At 46.5% G+C, this 15,877-nt stretch overlaps 1 protein-coding gene across 5 annotated transcripts in view; it reads left to right on the forward strand.

Moving 5' to 3' along the window:
• Positions 1 to 14,652, forward strand: part of Prkn (parkin RBR E3 ubiquitin protein ligase) — a 1,247,011-nt gene extending 1,232,359 nt beyond the window's left edge. For all 5 annotated transcript variants that reach the window (XM_029471043.2, XM_021186390.3, XM_021186389.3 and 2 more), the window contains 2 exons: positions 624 to 741; positions 12,638 to 14,652. In XM_029471043.2, coding sequence (XP_029326903.1) covers positions 624 to 741; positions 12,638 to 12,750 — 231 coding nt within the window. In that variant the 3' untranslated portion in view covers positions 12,751 to 14,652. The remainder of the gene's footprint in view (positions 1 to 623; positions 742 to 12,637) is intronic.
• The last annotated feature ends 1,225 nt before the right edge of the window (positions 14,653 to 15,877 follow it).

Raw genomic sequence — 15,877 nt, forward strand, 5'->3', positions numbered from 1 at the left:
CCAATGTCTTACATCTGAGTGGATTTGAACCCAGGCAGCTGCTCGCAAAGCCCAAGGTCCTAATTTCTGCTGTCACCAACTCCTGGAAGCCCTTGCTTTCTCTCCCATGCCTTCTGGGATAGCACCCACTTAGCAGGGTCAAGAAAGAAGGAGAAGAAGATGCAAGGGGGAGTTGAGAAGTGAAGACTGTAGAATCCCAGGCTCCCCCACTTACATAACAGTGTCCAGCCTCCATCAGTGCCTCAGAGACGACAGCTAGTGTGTTCAGTTCACACTCAAGAGGCACGTGGAAGTGTTTATCACTTGCCTACAGATTAAGCACTTGCTACATATTATTTATTACAATCACATAAAATTCTCAGAACAGAGAGCTCTATACTATAAAATTGAGCAATCTTTTCTGAGCCATCCTTCTTAGCTCATAAGCATATGCCACATGCCAAAACCACAGTGCCCACGCATGCCCAGTGGCTGTCCGGCACTTGTCAAACAAGTTAACATTTGAGCTTGCCCAAAGGCACGTTCATTTCTGAGAAGTGTCTTCACTTCACTTTAAGGAACACAGACTTCAATCCCGATAATGAAGTCTTAAGTCTAAGCTTCTTTTGTCTCTTCCAACCCAGGCCTACAGGGTGGACAAAAGAGCCGCTGAGCAAGCTCGCTGGGAGGAGGCCTCCAAGGAAACCATCAAGAAGACCACCAAGCCTTGTCCTCGCTGCAACGTGCCAATTGAAAAAAACGGTGAGTGTGAGCCGAGGCAAGAGCTAGGATAGTGCTGAGGCCTCCTGCATGGGGGCCTCGGATGGCAGTCAGGGCTTCTGGAGGGGTGCACAGCCTGAGGCCATCTAGGCAGAGTGTGAGCACCTATACTCCAGCACGAAAAGTCTCAACCTCCTGAACCCTCATCCCACTCAAACTAACCTGGTTTCTTCCCAGACATTTGGGATGCTCTCTCATGCTGCATGCTGTGAAGCAGGCCGCAGTAGCAGTTTCCAAGGTGGTTTCTATGGGGATGAAATTCCACCCTTAGGCTGGAAGCTGAGGTGGTGGTAAATGAAACTTTCTGGTGAGATGGTGGCCAGCAGTGGGTGACATCATCAGGCCTCAGTCCAGGGCCAGTGAAGGGAGAAGACACACAAGATACACTGGTGGCCCTTGTTACAAATGACATCTGGCACTAGGCATCCGATGAGTTATCCACTGTTTTTTTTTTTTTTTTTTTTTTAAAGATTTATTTATTTATTATATGTAAGTACACTGTAGCTGTCTTTGTCTTCAGACGCACCAGAAGAGGGCATCAGATCTCATTACGGGTGGTTATGAGCCACCATGTGGTTGCTGGGATTTGAACTTCGGACCTTTGGAAGAGCAGTCGGGTGCTCTTACCCACTGAGCCATCTCACCAGCCCCGAGTTATCCACTGTTATAACAACACTAAAGCCCAATGTCCGCACAGAGCGGTCCACTGAGAGTCCAGGCTGAGGGTTACCATGTCAACTCCATTGGTTAGATGATGCTGTCTACATGTCACCTCATGGAGAATAAGAACAAAAAAAATGACTAATTTGTGAGGTGTGCTCGCTTAGTGCTTCTCCTGAGTCCTTGGCTGCTCCTCACAGGTCATTTGAGGACACTGTTACTAGGGTCAACATTCCAAGCATGAATCACAGTAAAGCATTTCAAACTCTCTCTCTGGTAAAGAAAAGGGGTTAGATTTATTTAACCAGCTTTTCCGGAGAGCTTTTAGCGGTGAACACCTCCTCCTCTCCCCAGCCCTGCATGCACACACACATGCACACACACACACACACACACACACACGCCCATCCTCTCCCCAGCCCTGCATGCACACACACATGCACACACACACACACACACACGCCCATCCTCTCCCCAGCCCTGCATGCACACACACATGCACACACACACACACCCATCCTCTCCCCAGCCCTGCATGCACACACACACACACACGCCCATCCTCTCCCCAGCCCTGCATGCACACACACATGCACACACACACACACACACACACGCCCATCCTCTCCCCAGCCCTGCATGCACACACACATGCACACACACACACACACACGCCCATCCTCTCCCCAGCCCTGCATGCACACACACATGCACACACACACACACACACACACACACATGCCCATCACTCTCGTTAATATCCCTGAAGGCTGGAGCTTGCTTTGGTTCTTGTGTCCCTGCTGCAGGTCCCTGCTGCAGGGGAGGCAAAGCCATAAGTGACATCGGTGCCCAGCTCCTCCATTCAAATGTCAACACTACTGGGCTTTGGAAAGGGACTTTCTCTTCTACCTCCCAGCAAATCTTCTGTGACTTTTGAGAATTTAAAACAACTATTTGGTCGTATCTCTATGAAACAAAATGAGGGCTGTCCAAGTTTTCTAGAATGTTCCATTTTGCAGTCAACAGACTCAAGAGCGTGTATGTTCCTGTTCGGATGGTTCCTCTTTTTTTTTTTTTTTTATTATTACATATTTTCCTCAATTACATTTCCAATGCTCTCCCAAAAGTCCCCCATACCCTCCCCCCCACTTCCCTACCCACCCATTCCCATTTTTGGCCCTGGTGTTCCCCTGTACTGGGGCATATAAAGTTTGTGTGTCCAATGGGCCTCTCTTTCCAGTGATGGCCGACTAGGCCATCTTTTGATACATATGCAGCTAGAGTCAAGTGCTCAGGGGTACTGGTCAGTTCAGAATGTTGTTCCACCTATAGGGTTGCAGATCCCTTTAGCTCCTTGGATACTTTCTCTAGTTCCTCCATTGGGAGCCCTGTGATCCATCCACTAGCTGACTGTGAGCATCCACTTCTGTGTTTGCTAGGCACCGGCATAGTCTCACTAGAGACAGCTATATCTGGGTCCTTTCATCAAAATCTTGCTAGTGTATGCAATGGTGTCAGCGTTTGGAAGCTGATTATGGGGTGGATCCCTAAATATGGCAGTCTCTAGATGGTCCATTCTTTAGTCACAGCTCCGGATGGTTCCTCTTAAGCCCAGGCATTGTCCCACCAGGACTGTCCCTTCCTGCCTGGTGCAGCCACAACCACTGCCCTCAATAATCCTGAAGTCACATGGAAACCCCAGAGAGAGAGCTTAGACTGAAGATGTGTCCCTCACACCTCCTGCATTCATGGGCCAGAGGCCTTGGCTCTCCAAGAGACTGGGGAACAGCTCAGATCTAACATGATCTGTCTCTGCTTGCCGTGTTCTTAAAGTGCAGCTTGGAGTCCCCTTGAGCGTGGAGGAGAATTGCCAAGTATGCTTTTGAGACTACAGACTACTGACCCTCCCTCCACCCAGACCCAACCACCTGTATTTTCAAGCCTATGCCAAGGTCTCCCAGGAGACTCGGGGGCTATGCTTGCAAGGTCTGTGCACTGGCAAGCATCCTTCAGAGCACACAGCTATGCACAGCATCTCTCCCTGCCCCAACCCCCACAGTCCACAGCAAATATCATGCAAAGGACATTTGAAAGAGGAACCAGGCACCTGCATCATTTAAGGACACTGCCTTCCCTGGAGCAGAGGCACAAGAACCAAAGTGAGGGCTACACCCTGGAGCTACTGCTGATGCAAAACACAGCTCTTCCTCCAAAGGGGGCAACAGGGAGTTGTTTCTGAGCCAAATGTGAGTTGCCATAACATGGAACACAGATCTGAGTTGCCCCGAACAATATGTCCCACTCTGGGGGGGGGGGGGGCTCTGCAAACTTTTAGATTCGTTGAACAAGGACAAAGGATTCAGAAGTTCGCGCTTTTCTTTACCAGGTAGATCACCAGGGACGGCCTTAGCTTGAGGGCCGAGAAGCTGGAGAGGTGCCAAGTTCACCAGCACGGTCTGCTCTGAAAGTTTTGCCTAACAGACTCAAAGTGGTTACATCAGGTGCAGAAACCTGGGATAAGAGACTGTTAAGGGGCTCAAGAAAGCCACTTTGGCTCTCAATCTGTAGCATTCCACTGCCCCACATTCATGAAGTGAAGTCAAGAATTCTGCAGGATCTGTACCGCAAAGGGGGGACTTTTCAGAGACCATAAGTCTGTACCACCAAGGAGACCATTCTGGTGCCCCTAGAGGCTCCACCTTGCTTACCCTGAGAATCAGTGCCCTCATACCTCCTGTGGCCACGCTCAGGACTACTGTGCCACCATCTTAATTTTTTCCTTTATTGTTGTCAGTGTGTTGCTTTGACTTTGGGAGGATTCTGGGAATCGGATCCCTTCCATTCTGTTCCCTGTATTTGTTTGGCTCTAGAGGGCTTCCTGCGTGGACTGTGCTGCGGTTTGCGGAGCAGAGTAGAAGTTGGGCTTTGTTCTGCTTGGATTCCACCCCCCTTCAACCTTTGTCAGCAGTGTTTCTAGCACTGGGAGCCTGGAAACCTATCATGGTCTCTGAGCATCTATCTCACCCTCCGGGACACATCGGTTTGCCATGGGTTTGCAGGGACCATGGGTTAGCCTTGCACAAAGCTAGGGCAAAGGCTGAATATCACGATGTCCATGTCCACAAGGGGTGCTTTCTAGTGACTTCTCTGTGAATATTGCCCCGGTACCATTCTCCTCTGATCACACACCAATCTGCATCAAACACTCCAACCTCTCAAGACTCTATCAATACCCGCAGGAGTGTGCTGATGCCGCTGAGTGGCGGGAACAGGCTCAGCTCAACCCCAGTCCCTAACTCTCACCAGTTGGTCCCCTGGGAAAGGAACTAACTCACCCAGTGACTCACTATTTCTTTGCATGCTGGAACATTGCAAAGGCCACACCTCCTAGTAGTCCCACTCCCTGGGCCAAGCATATTCAAACCACCACATTACACTCCTTGGACCACATAGGCTTGTTCAAACACATGAGTTTATGGGAGCCATGTTTAGCCATAGGATAATGCAAAACTCATCTAGTCTGACTTCCAAAGTCCCATACTCTATAGCAATCTCAACAATGTTAAAAGTCCAAAGTCTCTCCTGAAATTCATGCAATCTCTTAACTATAATCGCTTAAGAAATCAAAATCAAAAAGCAGATCACACACCTCCAACTCACCATTCATATTGAGGAAACACTGGACCAAAGAAAACCAGCTGGGCAAACTCCAAACTCACCGTCTCTACATCCAGTCTCAAAGCACTCTTCGGATCTCCAACCCCTTTCATCCCTGTTGACTGCTGTTAGCAGATCTGGCATTCAGCATCAACAAGCTTCATTCTCTTGGGCTGGTTCCACTCCCTGTTAGCAGCTCTCCTCGGCAGGTATCCATCCCATGGCTCTGACATCTTGAACATCTTGGTGTATCCAAGGCAACTTCAACTTTACAGCGTCTTGTTCCAATGTCTGGCATCCACATGTGATCTGAGCTCCTCCAAAGGGTGTGGGCCACTTCTCCAGCTCTGTCCTCTGTAGCATTCTAGGCTCTGGTTGACTCCACTCCACTGCTGCTGCTGTTCTTGGTGGTGGCATCTCCAATTTGCTGGAGTCCTCTGCTGCAACTAGGCTTCGCCAATAGCCTCTCATAGACTCTCTTCAAGGTGTGAAGCCTCACCTTCTTTGCATGACCCCTTCAGTCCTGGGCTGTCAACTGCAACTGAGGCTGCACCTTCACTAATGGCCTTCCATGGCCTCTCACAGTGCCAAACCTCAGCTGCTCTTCGTGACCTCTTCATATCTACAAAAACAGTACCACTTGGGTGATTATTACACACTACCAATTCCAGTTGCAACATGAGGTACAACCTTGACTATCTCTGGAACATGGCTTCTTTGTGATCTCAGAAAGCACTTCCCAGAAGATTTTACCTCAGTGATGTTGGTCTCTTCTTAATCACTGCTAATTTCTTAGCCTCAGCTGATCACCATCAATAATCCCAGTAGTTCATTTTACTCTTTACTCTACAGAGCCACATGGCTGAAGCTGCCGAGTTCTGCTGCTTACTGGAGCTGGAACATGGCCACCTTGTTCTTTTACATTATCACCAGTTTTCTGTTTTCCTACTTATTCACTGCCTAAGCTTGCCTGTCCTGGAACTTGTTCTGCAAACTCACCTTGAATTCAGAGGTGCACATGGCTCTGTCTCCTGGATTCTGGGAATGCTGGGATTAAAGGCATGTACCACCACGCTTTTAAGCTTTTCTTCACCTAGGACTTGCTCTGCCCCAGGCTGGCCATGATTTCAGAGAGCTGCTTACCTTTGTCTCCTAGGAGTAAAGGTGTGTAGCACTATGTCTGGGCTTAAGTTTTTCATGGCCAATATTCCTCAAGATCCAGATATAAAGCAAGTGTCCACCATTTCTGGATTGTAATTCATTTCAGATTAAGATTCCAAAGGAAAACTATAACAGTAATAATAACTCCTAGATATGACTATCCCTTGTTCAACTGCAAAAGCTTAGCTGGGTGGGATCTTGCCCCAAGGTCATCACTCCCTTAATCTCTTTATATCTCCTTGAACACAGGATTTAGCTCAGTTCTACTTCCTGGTGCCCCTCTAATACTTGAACCATATATTTTGCATTTTTCCTTTCTCAGCTTGTTTTTTTTTTTTTTTAAGTCAAAGCGCTCTTCATAAGAGTGAACTGTAGTAACCACACAACAGAATTTATACCATGTTCTTCTGAGACTTCCTTTGTCAAGGCAATTAATAAATCTCTTCACCTTAGGCCTCAAGCAGACCATTCAGACAATGGCACAAAGCAGCCATATTCTTCACCAGAACAGTCTTTAGGCCACATATGAAGATTCTCTGCCACTCAAACTTTTTGGGCCAGCAGGCCTACTCAGTTCAAATCCCCTTAGCAGCACAACCTTCCATATTCCTACTAGAATTGTCCATTAAGCCCCACTTTAAGAATTCCACTGCTTCCCAAACCCAAAGTCCTAAAATCTACATTTCTCCAAACAAAAACATGGTCTGGCCTATCACAGCAACACCCCAGTCTCTGGTACCAACTTCTGTCTTCGGGTTTGCACTGCTGTGAAGAGACACCATGGCCAAGGCAACTCTTATAAAGGACAACATCTAATTGGGACTGGCTTACAGGTTCAGAGGTTCAGTCCATTGTCATGAAGGTGGGAGCACGGCAGCATCCAGGCAGGCACTGGACAGAAGGAGCTAAGAGTTGTACATCTTCATCCAAAGGAAGCTAGGAGCAGACTGTCTCCTACGTGGCTAGAAGGGGAGGGGGTCTCAAAGCCCACCCCCACAGAGACACACTTCCTCCAGCAAAGCCACACCCACTCCAACAAGGCCACACCTCCCTGGGCCAAGCATATTCAAACCACCACAAGTGGCTATAGAGACTTGAAAAACACAAGCTAAATAGGACAAGACCATTTCTTCAGTATCCCGGAGAAATGCAGATTTGACTCAGGCAAGGAAGAAGTGGAGGACCACATGTGCCAAGACAGCAAGGTATGAACATCACCCCTAGCCTGCACTGAAAGCCCCTTACGTGCCAGCAGCCTTCCTAGGCACAGTGTGCTAGGACAGCGTGTAGACCCAACGTGGGAGACAAGGGGCTTAAGCTTGACAGGAGACTATTCAAAGGAAATGACCTGACAAGATCTGTTGAGACACAGGCCACAGCACAGGCATGGAGGCAGAGCTGAGGAGCCAAGTGACTCACTGATATGGATGGTGTCCAACGGGATTGTTTCTTAGAAACGCTGTACTGGACTGTGAATAGTGCCTGCTGAGTGTTAGCCTCTGACTTGAAACCTAAATTGCCCTCATACTTATCAATGCAGCACCATTAGACCAAACACGAGCTCTATGACCAATCCCAGCTCAGCTTTCTGTTGTAATTTATTTATTTATAAAATACAGTCTCTCAGGCCAGCACAATAGCGCAGCAGGCAAAGACACTTGCCACCAAGCCTGATCACCTGAGTTTGATCCTTGGAACCTGTGTTTGAAGGAGAGAACTGATTTCCCCAAGTTATCTTCTGACCTCTACACATATGCCCCTGCTAACAAGAAAGAAGCAAATAAATTCAATGCACACCTTTTTTTTTTTTTAAAGATTTATTTATGTATATGAGTACATTGATTGTTGCTATCTTCAGACACACCAGAAGAGGGCATCAGATCTCATTAAGGATGGTTGTGAGCCACCATGTGGTTGCTGGGAATTGAACTCAGCACCTCTGGAAGAGCAGTCAGTGCTCTTAAATGCTGAAGCATATCTCCAGCCCCACACTTTTTTTTTTTTTTTAAAGACAAGATTTAAAGACAAGGGCTAGAGAGATGGCTCAGTGGTTAAGGGCACCAACTGCTCTTCTAGAGGACCCGGCTTCAAGTCCCAGCACCCACATGGCAGCCCCCAACTGTCTGTAACTCCAGCTCCGGGGGATCCATGGCACCAGGCATGCATGTGGTGCACATCCTTGTGCATACACATAAATAAAAGTAAAATAAATAAATATTTACATGGCAGCTTATCTCCATTATCAAATGGAACATGGTGTATATGTTCTAATTTTTCCCCCTCATTTTTAGTGTTCTTTTTAGTTAGTGTACAAAAGAAGGGACTTCATTCTGAATTTTTTTTTTTAAGATTTTTTTTTTTTAAGTGATGGGATGTTGTGCCTGCAGGCATGTCTGTGTCCCATGTGCATGCCTGGTACCCACAGAGGGTATTGGACCTTCAAGAGCGAGAGTCACAAACAGCTGTGAACTGCCACGTGTGTGATAGGAATTCAACTCAGGTCATTGGAAGAGATGCCAGCGCTCCTAGCCGTCTCTCCGGCCACCGACACTTGTGTACGTAAATGCTGTGTACACATATGCTCCCATATGATACTCTTCCACTCCTCACTCCCACTGGCCCCTACACCCACCCCCAATAATATTCTTTCTGCCTTTAAGTCCTTTACATATAGGTATTGTTAAATCTAAATTCCACACACGAGAGAAAACTTAATATTTTATCTCCCCGACCCCCGTCACCCTCTACTTCTCTCCTCTCTCCTCGGAACCTTTGCTTCTTCCACAAAGTCCCCTTCTGCCATCTCTTCTTCCCTATCACCAGCAGCACAGTGGACTAGCATCCACATGTGAGGGTCTAACGCAAACCAGGAGATCAGCAGGCCACAGGAGTTTCCGACTTGCAGTCTTATGGGAATGCCATTGTCCATACATCTTTGACCAGAACGGCGCTAAGTGGTGCATGCTATTGTGAGGCTGAGCTTGTAGAATCCCAGTTCCAAGGGCACCTCCACATTACAGGGTCTAACCGGAGTCAACTGTATGTTAACTAACAGGAAGGAAAGAGATGCTAAGACCAGCTTGGAGAGGGTTTCTGAGAGAAGGGGTGTTTGAGAGCGGTGAAACCAACAACTTGAAGTTAAACTGTGGGTCCAAGCTGGTGGCCTATGTTCTGTTCAAGATGGCTCCCTGCACAGCCCTCTGTAGATAGCTCTGGACTGTGTAGTCTGCTTGAGATAGCTTTTCAGATCTCTCTCTCTCTCTCTCTCTCTCTCTCTCTCTCTATCTATCTATCTCTCACTGTGTGTGTGTGTGTGTGCGCGCGCGCGTGTTGTGTGCTCTGCTCTGCTCTACTCTAAACAGCTTTTTCTTGCTATTCTAAAAAACTCTCTGGTTGAGAAAGCTAGCTTTCTCAAGGCAGCTCTCTCTGGTAGTAGAAATTCTAAAAGCTCTCTGGAAAGCTCATGGGCTTTCTGACTAAAGTCAGAAAAGTTGCTATAAAATATTCTTGGATCTTCCGACCAAGTCAGAAATCCTGTTAGAAATTTTCTAAAAATAATTCTTGGGTTTTCCAATCAAAATCAGAAAGCCAGCAGAAAATCTGAAAGAGTTGTGCCAGTTCTTCAAACAGCCTTCTCTGGGTAGCGCCTAGAAAGCATTCTAAAAGAGCTGTGTCAGCTCTCTCAGTAATTCTTGGGATTTCTGACTAAGAAATACTGTTAGAAAAAAATTCTAGAAGAGCTGTGTTCACTCTCCATGAAATTTCTAACTAATATCAGAAATCCTGTTTGTTTAAAAACAAAAAAACAAAACAAAACCAAAAGAAACCTCTAGACGAGCTGTTTACTCTCCAGAGCTTTCTAGACATCTAAGCTCTTGATAGAAACAAAAATTCTAAAAGAACTGCTATCACTTTCTGCTCACTGATCTCAGGCAGACCCAAAGTCCAGGTTTTTATTTACATATCAATTCAGTTATTTATTCCACATTCCCTCTCGACCATCTAGGAACCAACACTCCTGTGAGTGACCTTAGCCTGTTGACTCATAGGAAGAGACAGCAAGCACAAGCACAGACAATAAAGCAGCTGGGTGGGACCCTGCCCTGGAATTCCCATTGTGACCCTGCCTGGACCTAAATTCGATCTGTCCTAGGCTGACCTTGAACTCAGGAATCTGCCTGTCATTCTATCTCCTGACTAGCCGGCTCATAGTATAGCTGCCTTTGTCCCTTAGATCTGTGAAACTCCTTATACAATTCATATTGTATCCTTATATTTTTGCATAGTTGAGACATTATATATTTTTGAGCTCATGTATTTAAAGTTCTTTTCCACAGTCTTAATGGCTGCCTAGAGGGTCCCAGCGTTTACCACGCTGCTGAGACATCGGCCACACCTTTGACTCCCTCGTGCTGTCTCTGATTATCACGGAGTCATTAACCTTAACTGGGAAGACATTCCTCAGAGGAACTTGAAAGTATGTCCATTATTGTACAAACAAGCCTGATGCCCACAGCAGCCACGGACACTCGTGGAGGCTCAAGCCCTGTTGGTCCTGTCCCAGGGGCGGGAGTCATGCCATCCCACCCCAACCAAGGCCATGCGGGACTCTGCAAAGAGAGCTCCTCACCAAACTCTCTCCACCCACTGTTCCTCCTCACCCACAGTGAGCAATGCTTTCTACAGAGATGAGCTACAATGTTAGGGTTTTGGATGTGTGAGGAATGAGAGAAAAACAAACAATTCTCACATAGTGTAACAATTTTTCACGTGTTGCCTAATATCCTATAAGATTTTTTAGAGAGTCTTAAAGGATGTCACACCGGGCAGTGATGGAGCATGGTTTTAATCCCAGCACTTGAGAGGCAGAGGCAGGCGGATCTCTGAGTTCGAGTCCAGGCTGGTCTACAGAGTGAGTTCCAGAACAGCCAGGGTTACACAGAGAAACCCTGTCTCGAAAAAACAAAACAAAACAAAACAAAACAACCAAAAACAAAAAAAATGATGTCACATAGTCACACTATTCCAATGTATTGTGTACACCCTAAGACACAGCTGTTAATGTGTGCTGAAAATGGCCCTGTCTTTGATGGCAAATATTTTCAAATTTTCTCCTCTTTTTTTCACAAACTTAAAATCTTTTATGATCCTTCAAGCAAACCAAAACCAAGTGGAAAATAGGGGGATTTTAAACGTGTTATCCCAAGACAAATGCCTGTGGGCCCAGAAATATTTGAGACTGGTGTTAGCTCTCGTGTGAGCTTTCTATTCATAAAAGTTAGACAGTCCTGAGGCAACTACTTGGCTACCTTGGCAAGAAAAACAAAAAGAAAGCCAGCAAGATAGGTGGCAAAAATGGATAACAGAGCCCATTTAGAGTCAAGTGGAGCAGCGCTTGAATAGAGACTGCTTTGTTTGGAGCTCAGACAACCAAAGGGAAGGGGCAATCTCAAAGGAGGCCCCTCGATAAGGGACTCGCCTTTGCCTGTGGACAAGACCATCCCTGTTCTAAGAGGAATGCTGGGTGTCTCAGCAATTCTTCTTCCTGCTGATGGAGTTTCACCTTGAGACACTTCTCCAGCAGAGCCATGCTCCAGCCTTAGCATCCTCAAGCTATAACATAGGACGGTGGCGCACACACACCTCACATGAGCTTCCTTTCTGACTTTTTGTTTCTTCCTGTTGTTTTGTTTTGTTTTCTTTAACTTTTTAAGACAAGGTTCCATGTAAACAAGCTAGGGTGACCTGGAACACCCCTGTAGCAGAGTATGACTTTGAATTCTGGATCCTCCTGCCTCCAACCTCCTGAGTTTGGGGGGGACCACATGTGTGCAGTACCATGCCTGAGGTTCAAACCCAGTGCTCTGTGCACGTTAAGCATGCACTCAACCTGCTGAGCCCTCTGAATACCACAAAGGAACATATTCTCTATTAAACGTAGTATACTGTCCCAACTCCTGTTGATAAATTTTGTGGAGCCAAGTAACACTGAATAAATATGTGAAAAATAAATAGATATGAACCTCAGTGTATTTTATACTACGTTACTAAATTTTTAATATGAATTTAAAATCATGTGTTTATTATGGTTATATATATTTTTTTTAAATGAAGAATCACTGTCTATAAAATGTGAATAATTTGTGTCTAAATGAGGGAAAAGAAGAGAACCTCCGATATGCAGATGGGATTTGTTCCATTTCTCTAGAGCATCCGGACCCAGGAGCTGCCTCCCCTGCTGTCTGGTTGTTCACTCTGGGTCAGAGTCTCTCTGCTCTCATTGCTTGAGGTTGTTATTCACTAAAAGAGCTGTTTCTGGAATGGCAGGTTGGCACGGGGAACAAGGGCTCGCCCGGTATTTGTTACAAACCCACAGCGTCTATGTCCTTTGTCCCCACAGGAGGATGTATGCACATGAAGTGTCCTCAGCCCCAGTGCAAGCTGGAGTGGTGCTGGAACTGCGGCTGTGAGTGGAACCGAGCCTGCATGGGGGATCACTGGTTTGACGTGTAGAGAGGGATGTCACTTGGCCCTGGACGCACAACCTCATGGGAAACTCCGAAGACTGCTACCTTCCTTAGCCATTTCTTCTTCTCGATGCATATAAGCACATAAATGCGCACACACAAACACAGGCTGCAGATTACAGAAGCAGCCCCTAGATCCTTTCCAGGGCACCCACAGAAAACCACAGCACCCGCTGGCCCCAGCGGGAGGAGGCACTTTCAGCCTCTGGCTCATTCGAACGTCAGAGCTTAGATGAGGGTGCACCTTTGGTTTGGATTCTGTAGAAGCCATGAGTGAGGTGGGAAGTGTTTTCCAGGGCTGTTGCCACGCCCTGGGTAACACCTCTGAGGAGTCTCAGAAGCACACTTGAGATCTGAGGACCGCTGCTCTCATGTAGCAATCATCTATTCCCAAAGGGCCCTCAGCAGTAGCCAAAACTCTTCGTTTATCCCCCCAAATCCTATCTTTATAAATGGTGCTGATGAGATTACAACCCCTCTGTGTACTGATCAGCTTACCAGCCAAGTGAGAACCCAGGAAAGCTAATTGGCTGGCAGACTGCTTACATCACAGGGAGGACTCAGAAGCCAAACCTACTTCCCTTCGTTTCATTATCTGCAACTTTAGAAAGAAGTGATTTTTTTTCCCCCTGAAGAGATAACAAAGTCTGTAATTTGGTTTGGAGTATTCCTCCTGCAGCCTGGAAGTTTAGCTTCACTGTGAATTTAACAGAGAAGTGCCTATAAAGGGGGCATTTTTAAGAGACAATCCCATGATGCTGCGCCAATGCTAACAACAGGGTCAAGAAACGCAATGTTTATAGAAGGAGCATGCCTAGACCATCTGAAAGAGAGTATGCCTGACCCCTTCCACCACAAGTGGGGACACCTCTGCATATCTGCTCCCTCCTCTGCTGTTAAGCCCCAGGGAGCCCCATCCACCCAGTAGTCCTACACAGACAGGGCAATACACACACAACAAGATAGCCTTCAGATCAACATACATCACGCTCAAGTGTTAATCTTTCAAGGTTTTCTTTTCTTTTTCCTGTTTTTTATTTGTTTTACTTTTGCTTTTTGCTTTTTTTTTTTTTTTTTTTTTTTTTTTTTTGTGGTGGTGGTGGGGCTACCAAACTTGAGGCCTAGAGCTAAAAATCATAGCCGGGTGTGGTGGCGCACGCCTTTGATCCCAGCACTCGGGAGGCAGAGGCAGGTGGATTTCTGAGTTCGAGGCCAGCCTGGTCTACAAAGTGAGTTCCAGGACAGCCAGGGCTATCAGAGAAACCCTGTCTCGAAAAACCAAAAAAAAAAAAAAAAAAAAAAAATCATATAGAAATGATGTTATCTTGTGGTGTGAGGGAAGGCCAGCTGGCCTAAGTCCACACTTTTGTCCCAGTGACCCTAGACTCCACCCAGCCAGCTCCCAAAATGAAAAAGCCACCTGTCATGCAGCAGTCAGGAGTCTGATATCACCCATCACTATTTTTCTTTTCATCATTGTGCTTGCCTCTGCCTCCTTCCACACCCGTGTGACATAATAGCATTGGGAAGCCAGGACAATGTTTGCTGTTCTGCTTTGGGTAAAGGGACTCCCTGAAGCTCTGTGGCTCTCCAGTATGGTCCCTTTTCCGTCCTAACAGATGCATATGTTTTCTTCAGAATATAATAGTGATTCTTAAAATAACCCAAAAGACAGGCATCCACAGTGTGTGAGCATGAATCACAGCCTGCATTGTGTGAGTGTGAATAGTGGGATGAAAGTGGATGTCAGAAGAGTGGAAATCAAACCTCTGCAAAGCAATCTTTCTCTTTCTGTGAAGTGTATTAAGAAATACCTGAAGTCTGTGTCTGTGGTGGTACCCAGACTGTCAATCAATAAAGACCCAGACTGTCAATCAAAGAATCAAAAGCGTGTTTGCACCTATCCTTGGGATTGCATTTCTGATCAATTTTGGAGATGTGGGAGGGAAGATGGGCCGCATTTCTCTGTGACCTCTCATATGTGTTTACAGAAGGGGCACTTCTGGGTCATCTAAACGAGAACTTGGAAGCATCAGCCACTGGGGGGGGGGGGATTGGCCTCTTTTCTTTCCATAATTAGCCTTGGGGGCTCTGCTCTCCTAATTATCAGTATTTCAAAACAAGATCTCATTCTGAAACCTAACAGTCACTTTCTTGCCTTGCTCACAGACTTGCCCAGATAAGTGTTAACAAGGGAAACTGGGTCTGGGGAGTCTGGAGAGATGACTTAGAGGTTAAGAGCACTTGCTGCTTTGGCAGAGGACCAGAGTTCAGCTCGCAAGCACCCAGAGGGTAGCTTGCAACTGCCTAAAACTCCCATTCATTCCAGGGAATCTGATGCCCTCTTCTTATTTCTATGGGCTCCTTCAAGCACATGGTACTCAGGCAGGTGGGTTCGAGCATGTGTGCATGCGCAAACACACACACACACAATAGATAGATAGATAGATAGATAGATAGATAGATAGATAGATAGATGATAGATAGATAGATAGATAGATAGATAGATAGATAGATAGATATTTTGAAGAGAGACAGAAAGAAGCTTGGGTCCAAGGAGATGGCCTAATACAGTAATGTGGTTACTATAAGGGTTATGAGGACGAGAGTTCAGTCTTCCAGAACCCAAATAAAAAAGCAGATGTTTCAACACACACCTATAATCCTAGCACTGTGAGACAGAGGTGGGGCATCCCTGGGGCTCACTGACTAGAGTTACTGACTTGATGAGCTCCAGGTTCAGTGAGAGACCTTGCCTCAGAACAAAACAAAACAACAAAAAAGGAGAGGGGGGGGAGAGAGAGGGGGAGAGAGAGAGAGAGAGAGGAAGAGAGAGAGAGAGGGAGAGAGAGAGAGAGAGAGAGAGAGGAAGAGAGAGAGAGAAAGAGAGAGAGAGAGAAGAAGAAGAAGAAGAAGAAGAAGAAGAAGAAGAAGAAGAAGAAGAAGAAGAAGAAGGAGGAGGAGGAGGAGGAGGAGGAGGAGGAAGGAAGGAAGGAAGGATGAAAAGGAAGGAAGGAAGGAAGGAAGGAAGGAAGGAAGGAAGGAAGGAAGGATGAAAAGGAAGGAAGGAAGGAAGGAAGGAAGGAAGGAAGGAAGAAAAAGGAGGAAAGAGA

The sequence above is a fragment of the Mus caroli genome, unplaced genomic scaffold (genome assembly GCF_978045245.1).
Source record: "Mus caroli unplaced genomic scaffold, Mus_caroli_1 scaffold_18, whole genome shotgun sequence".
Lineage (NCBI taxonomy): Eukaryota > Metazoa > Chordata > Mammalia > Rodentia > Muridae > Mus > Mus caroli.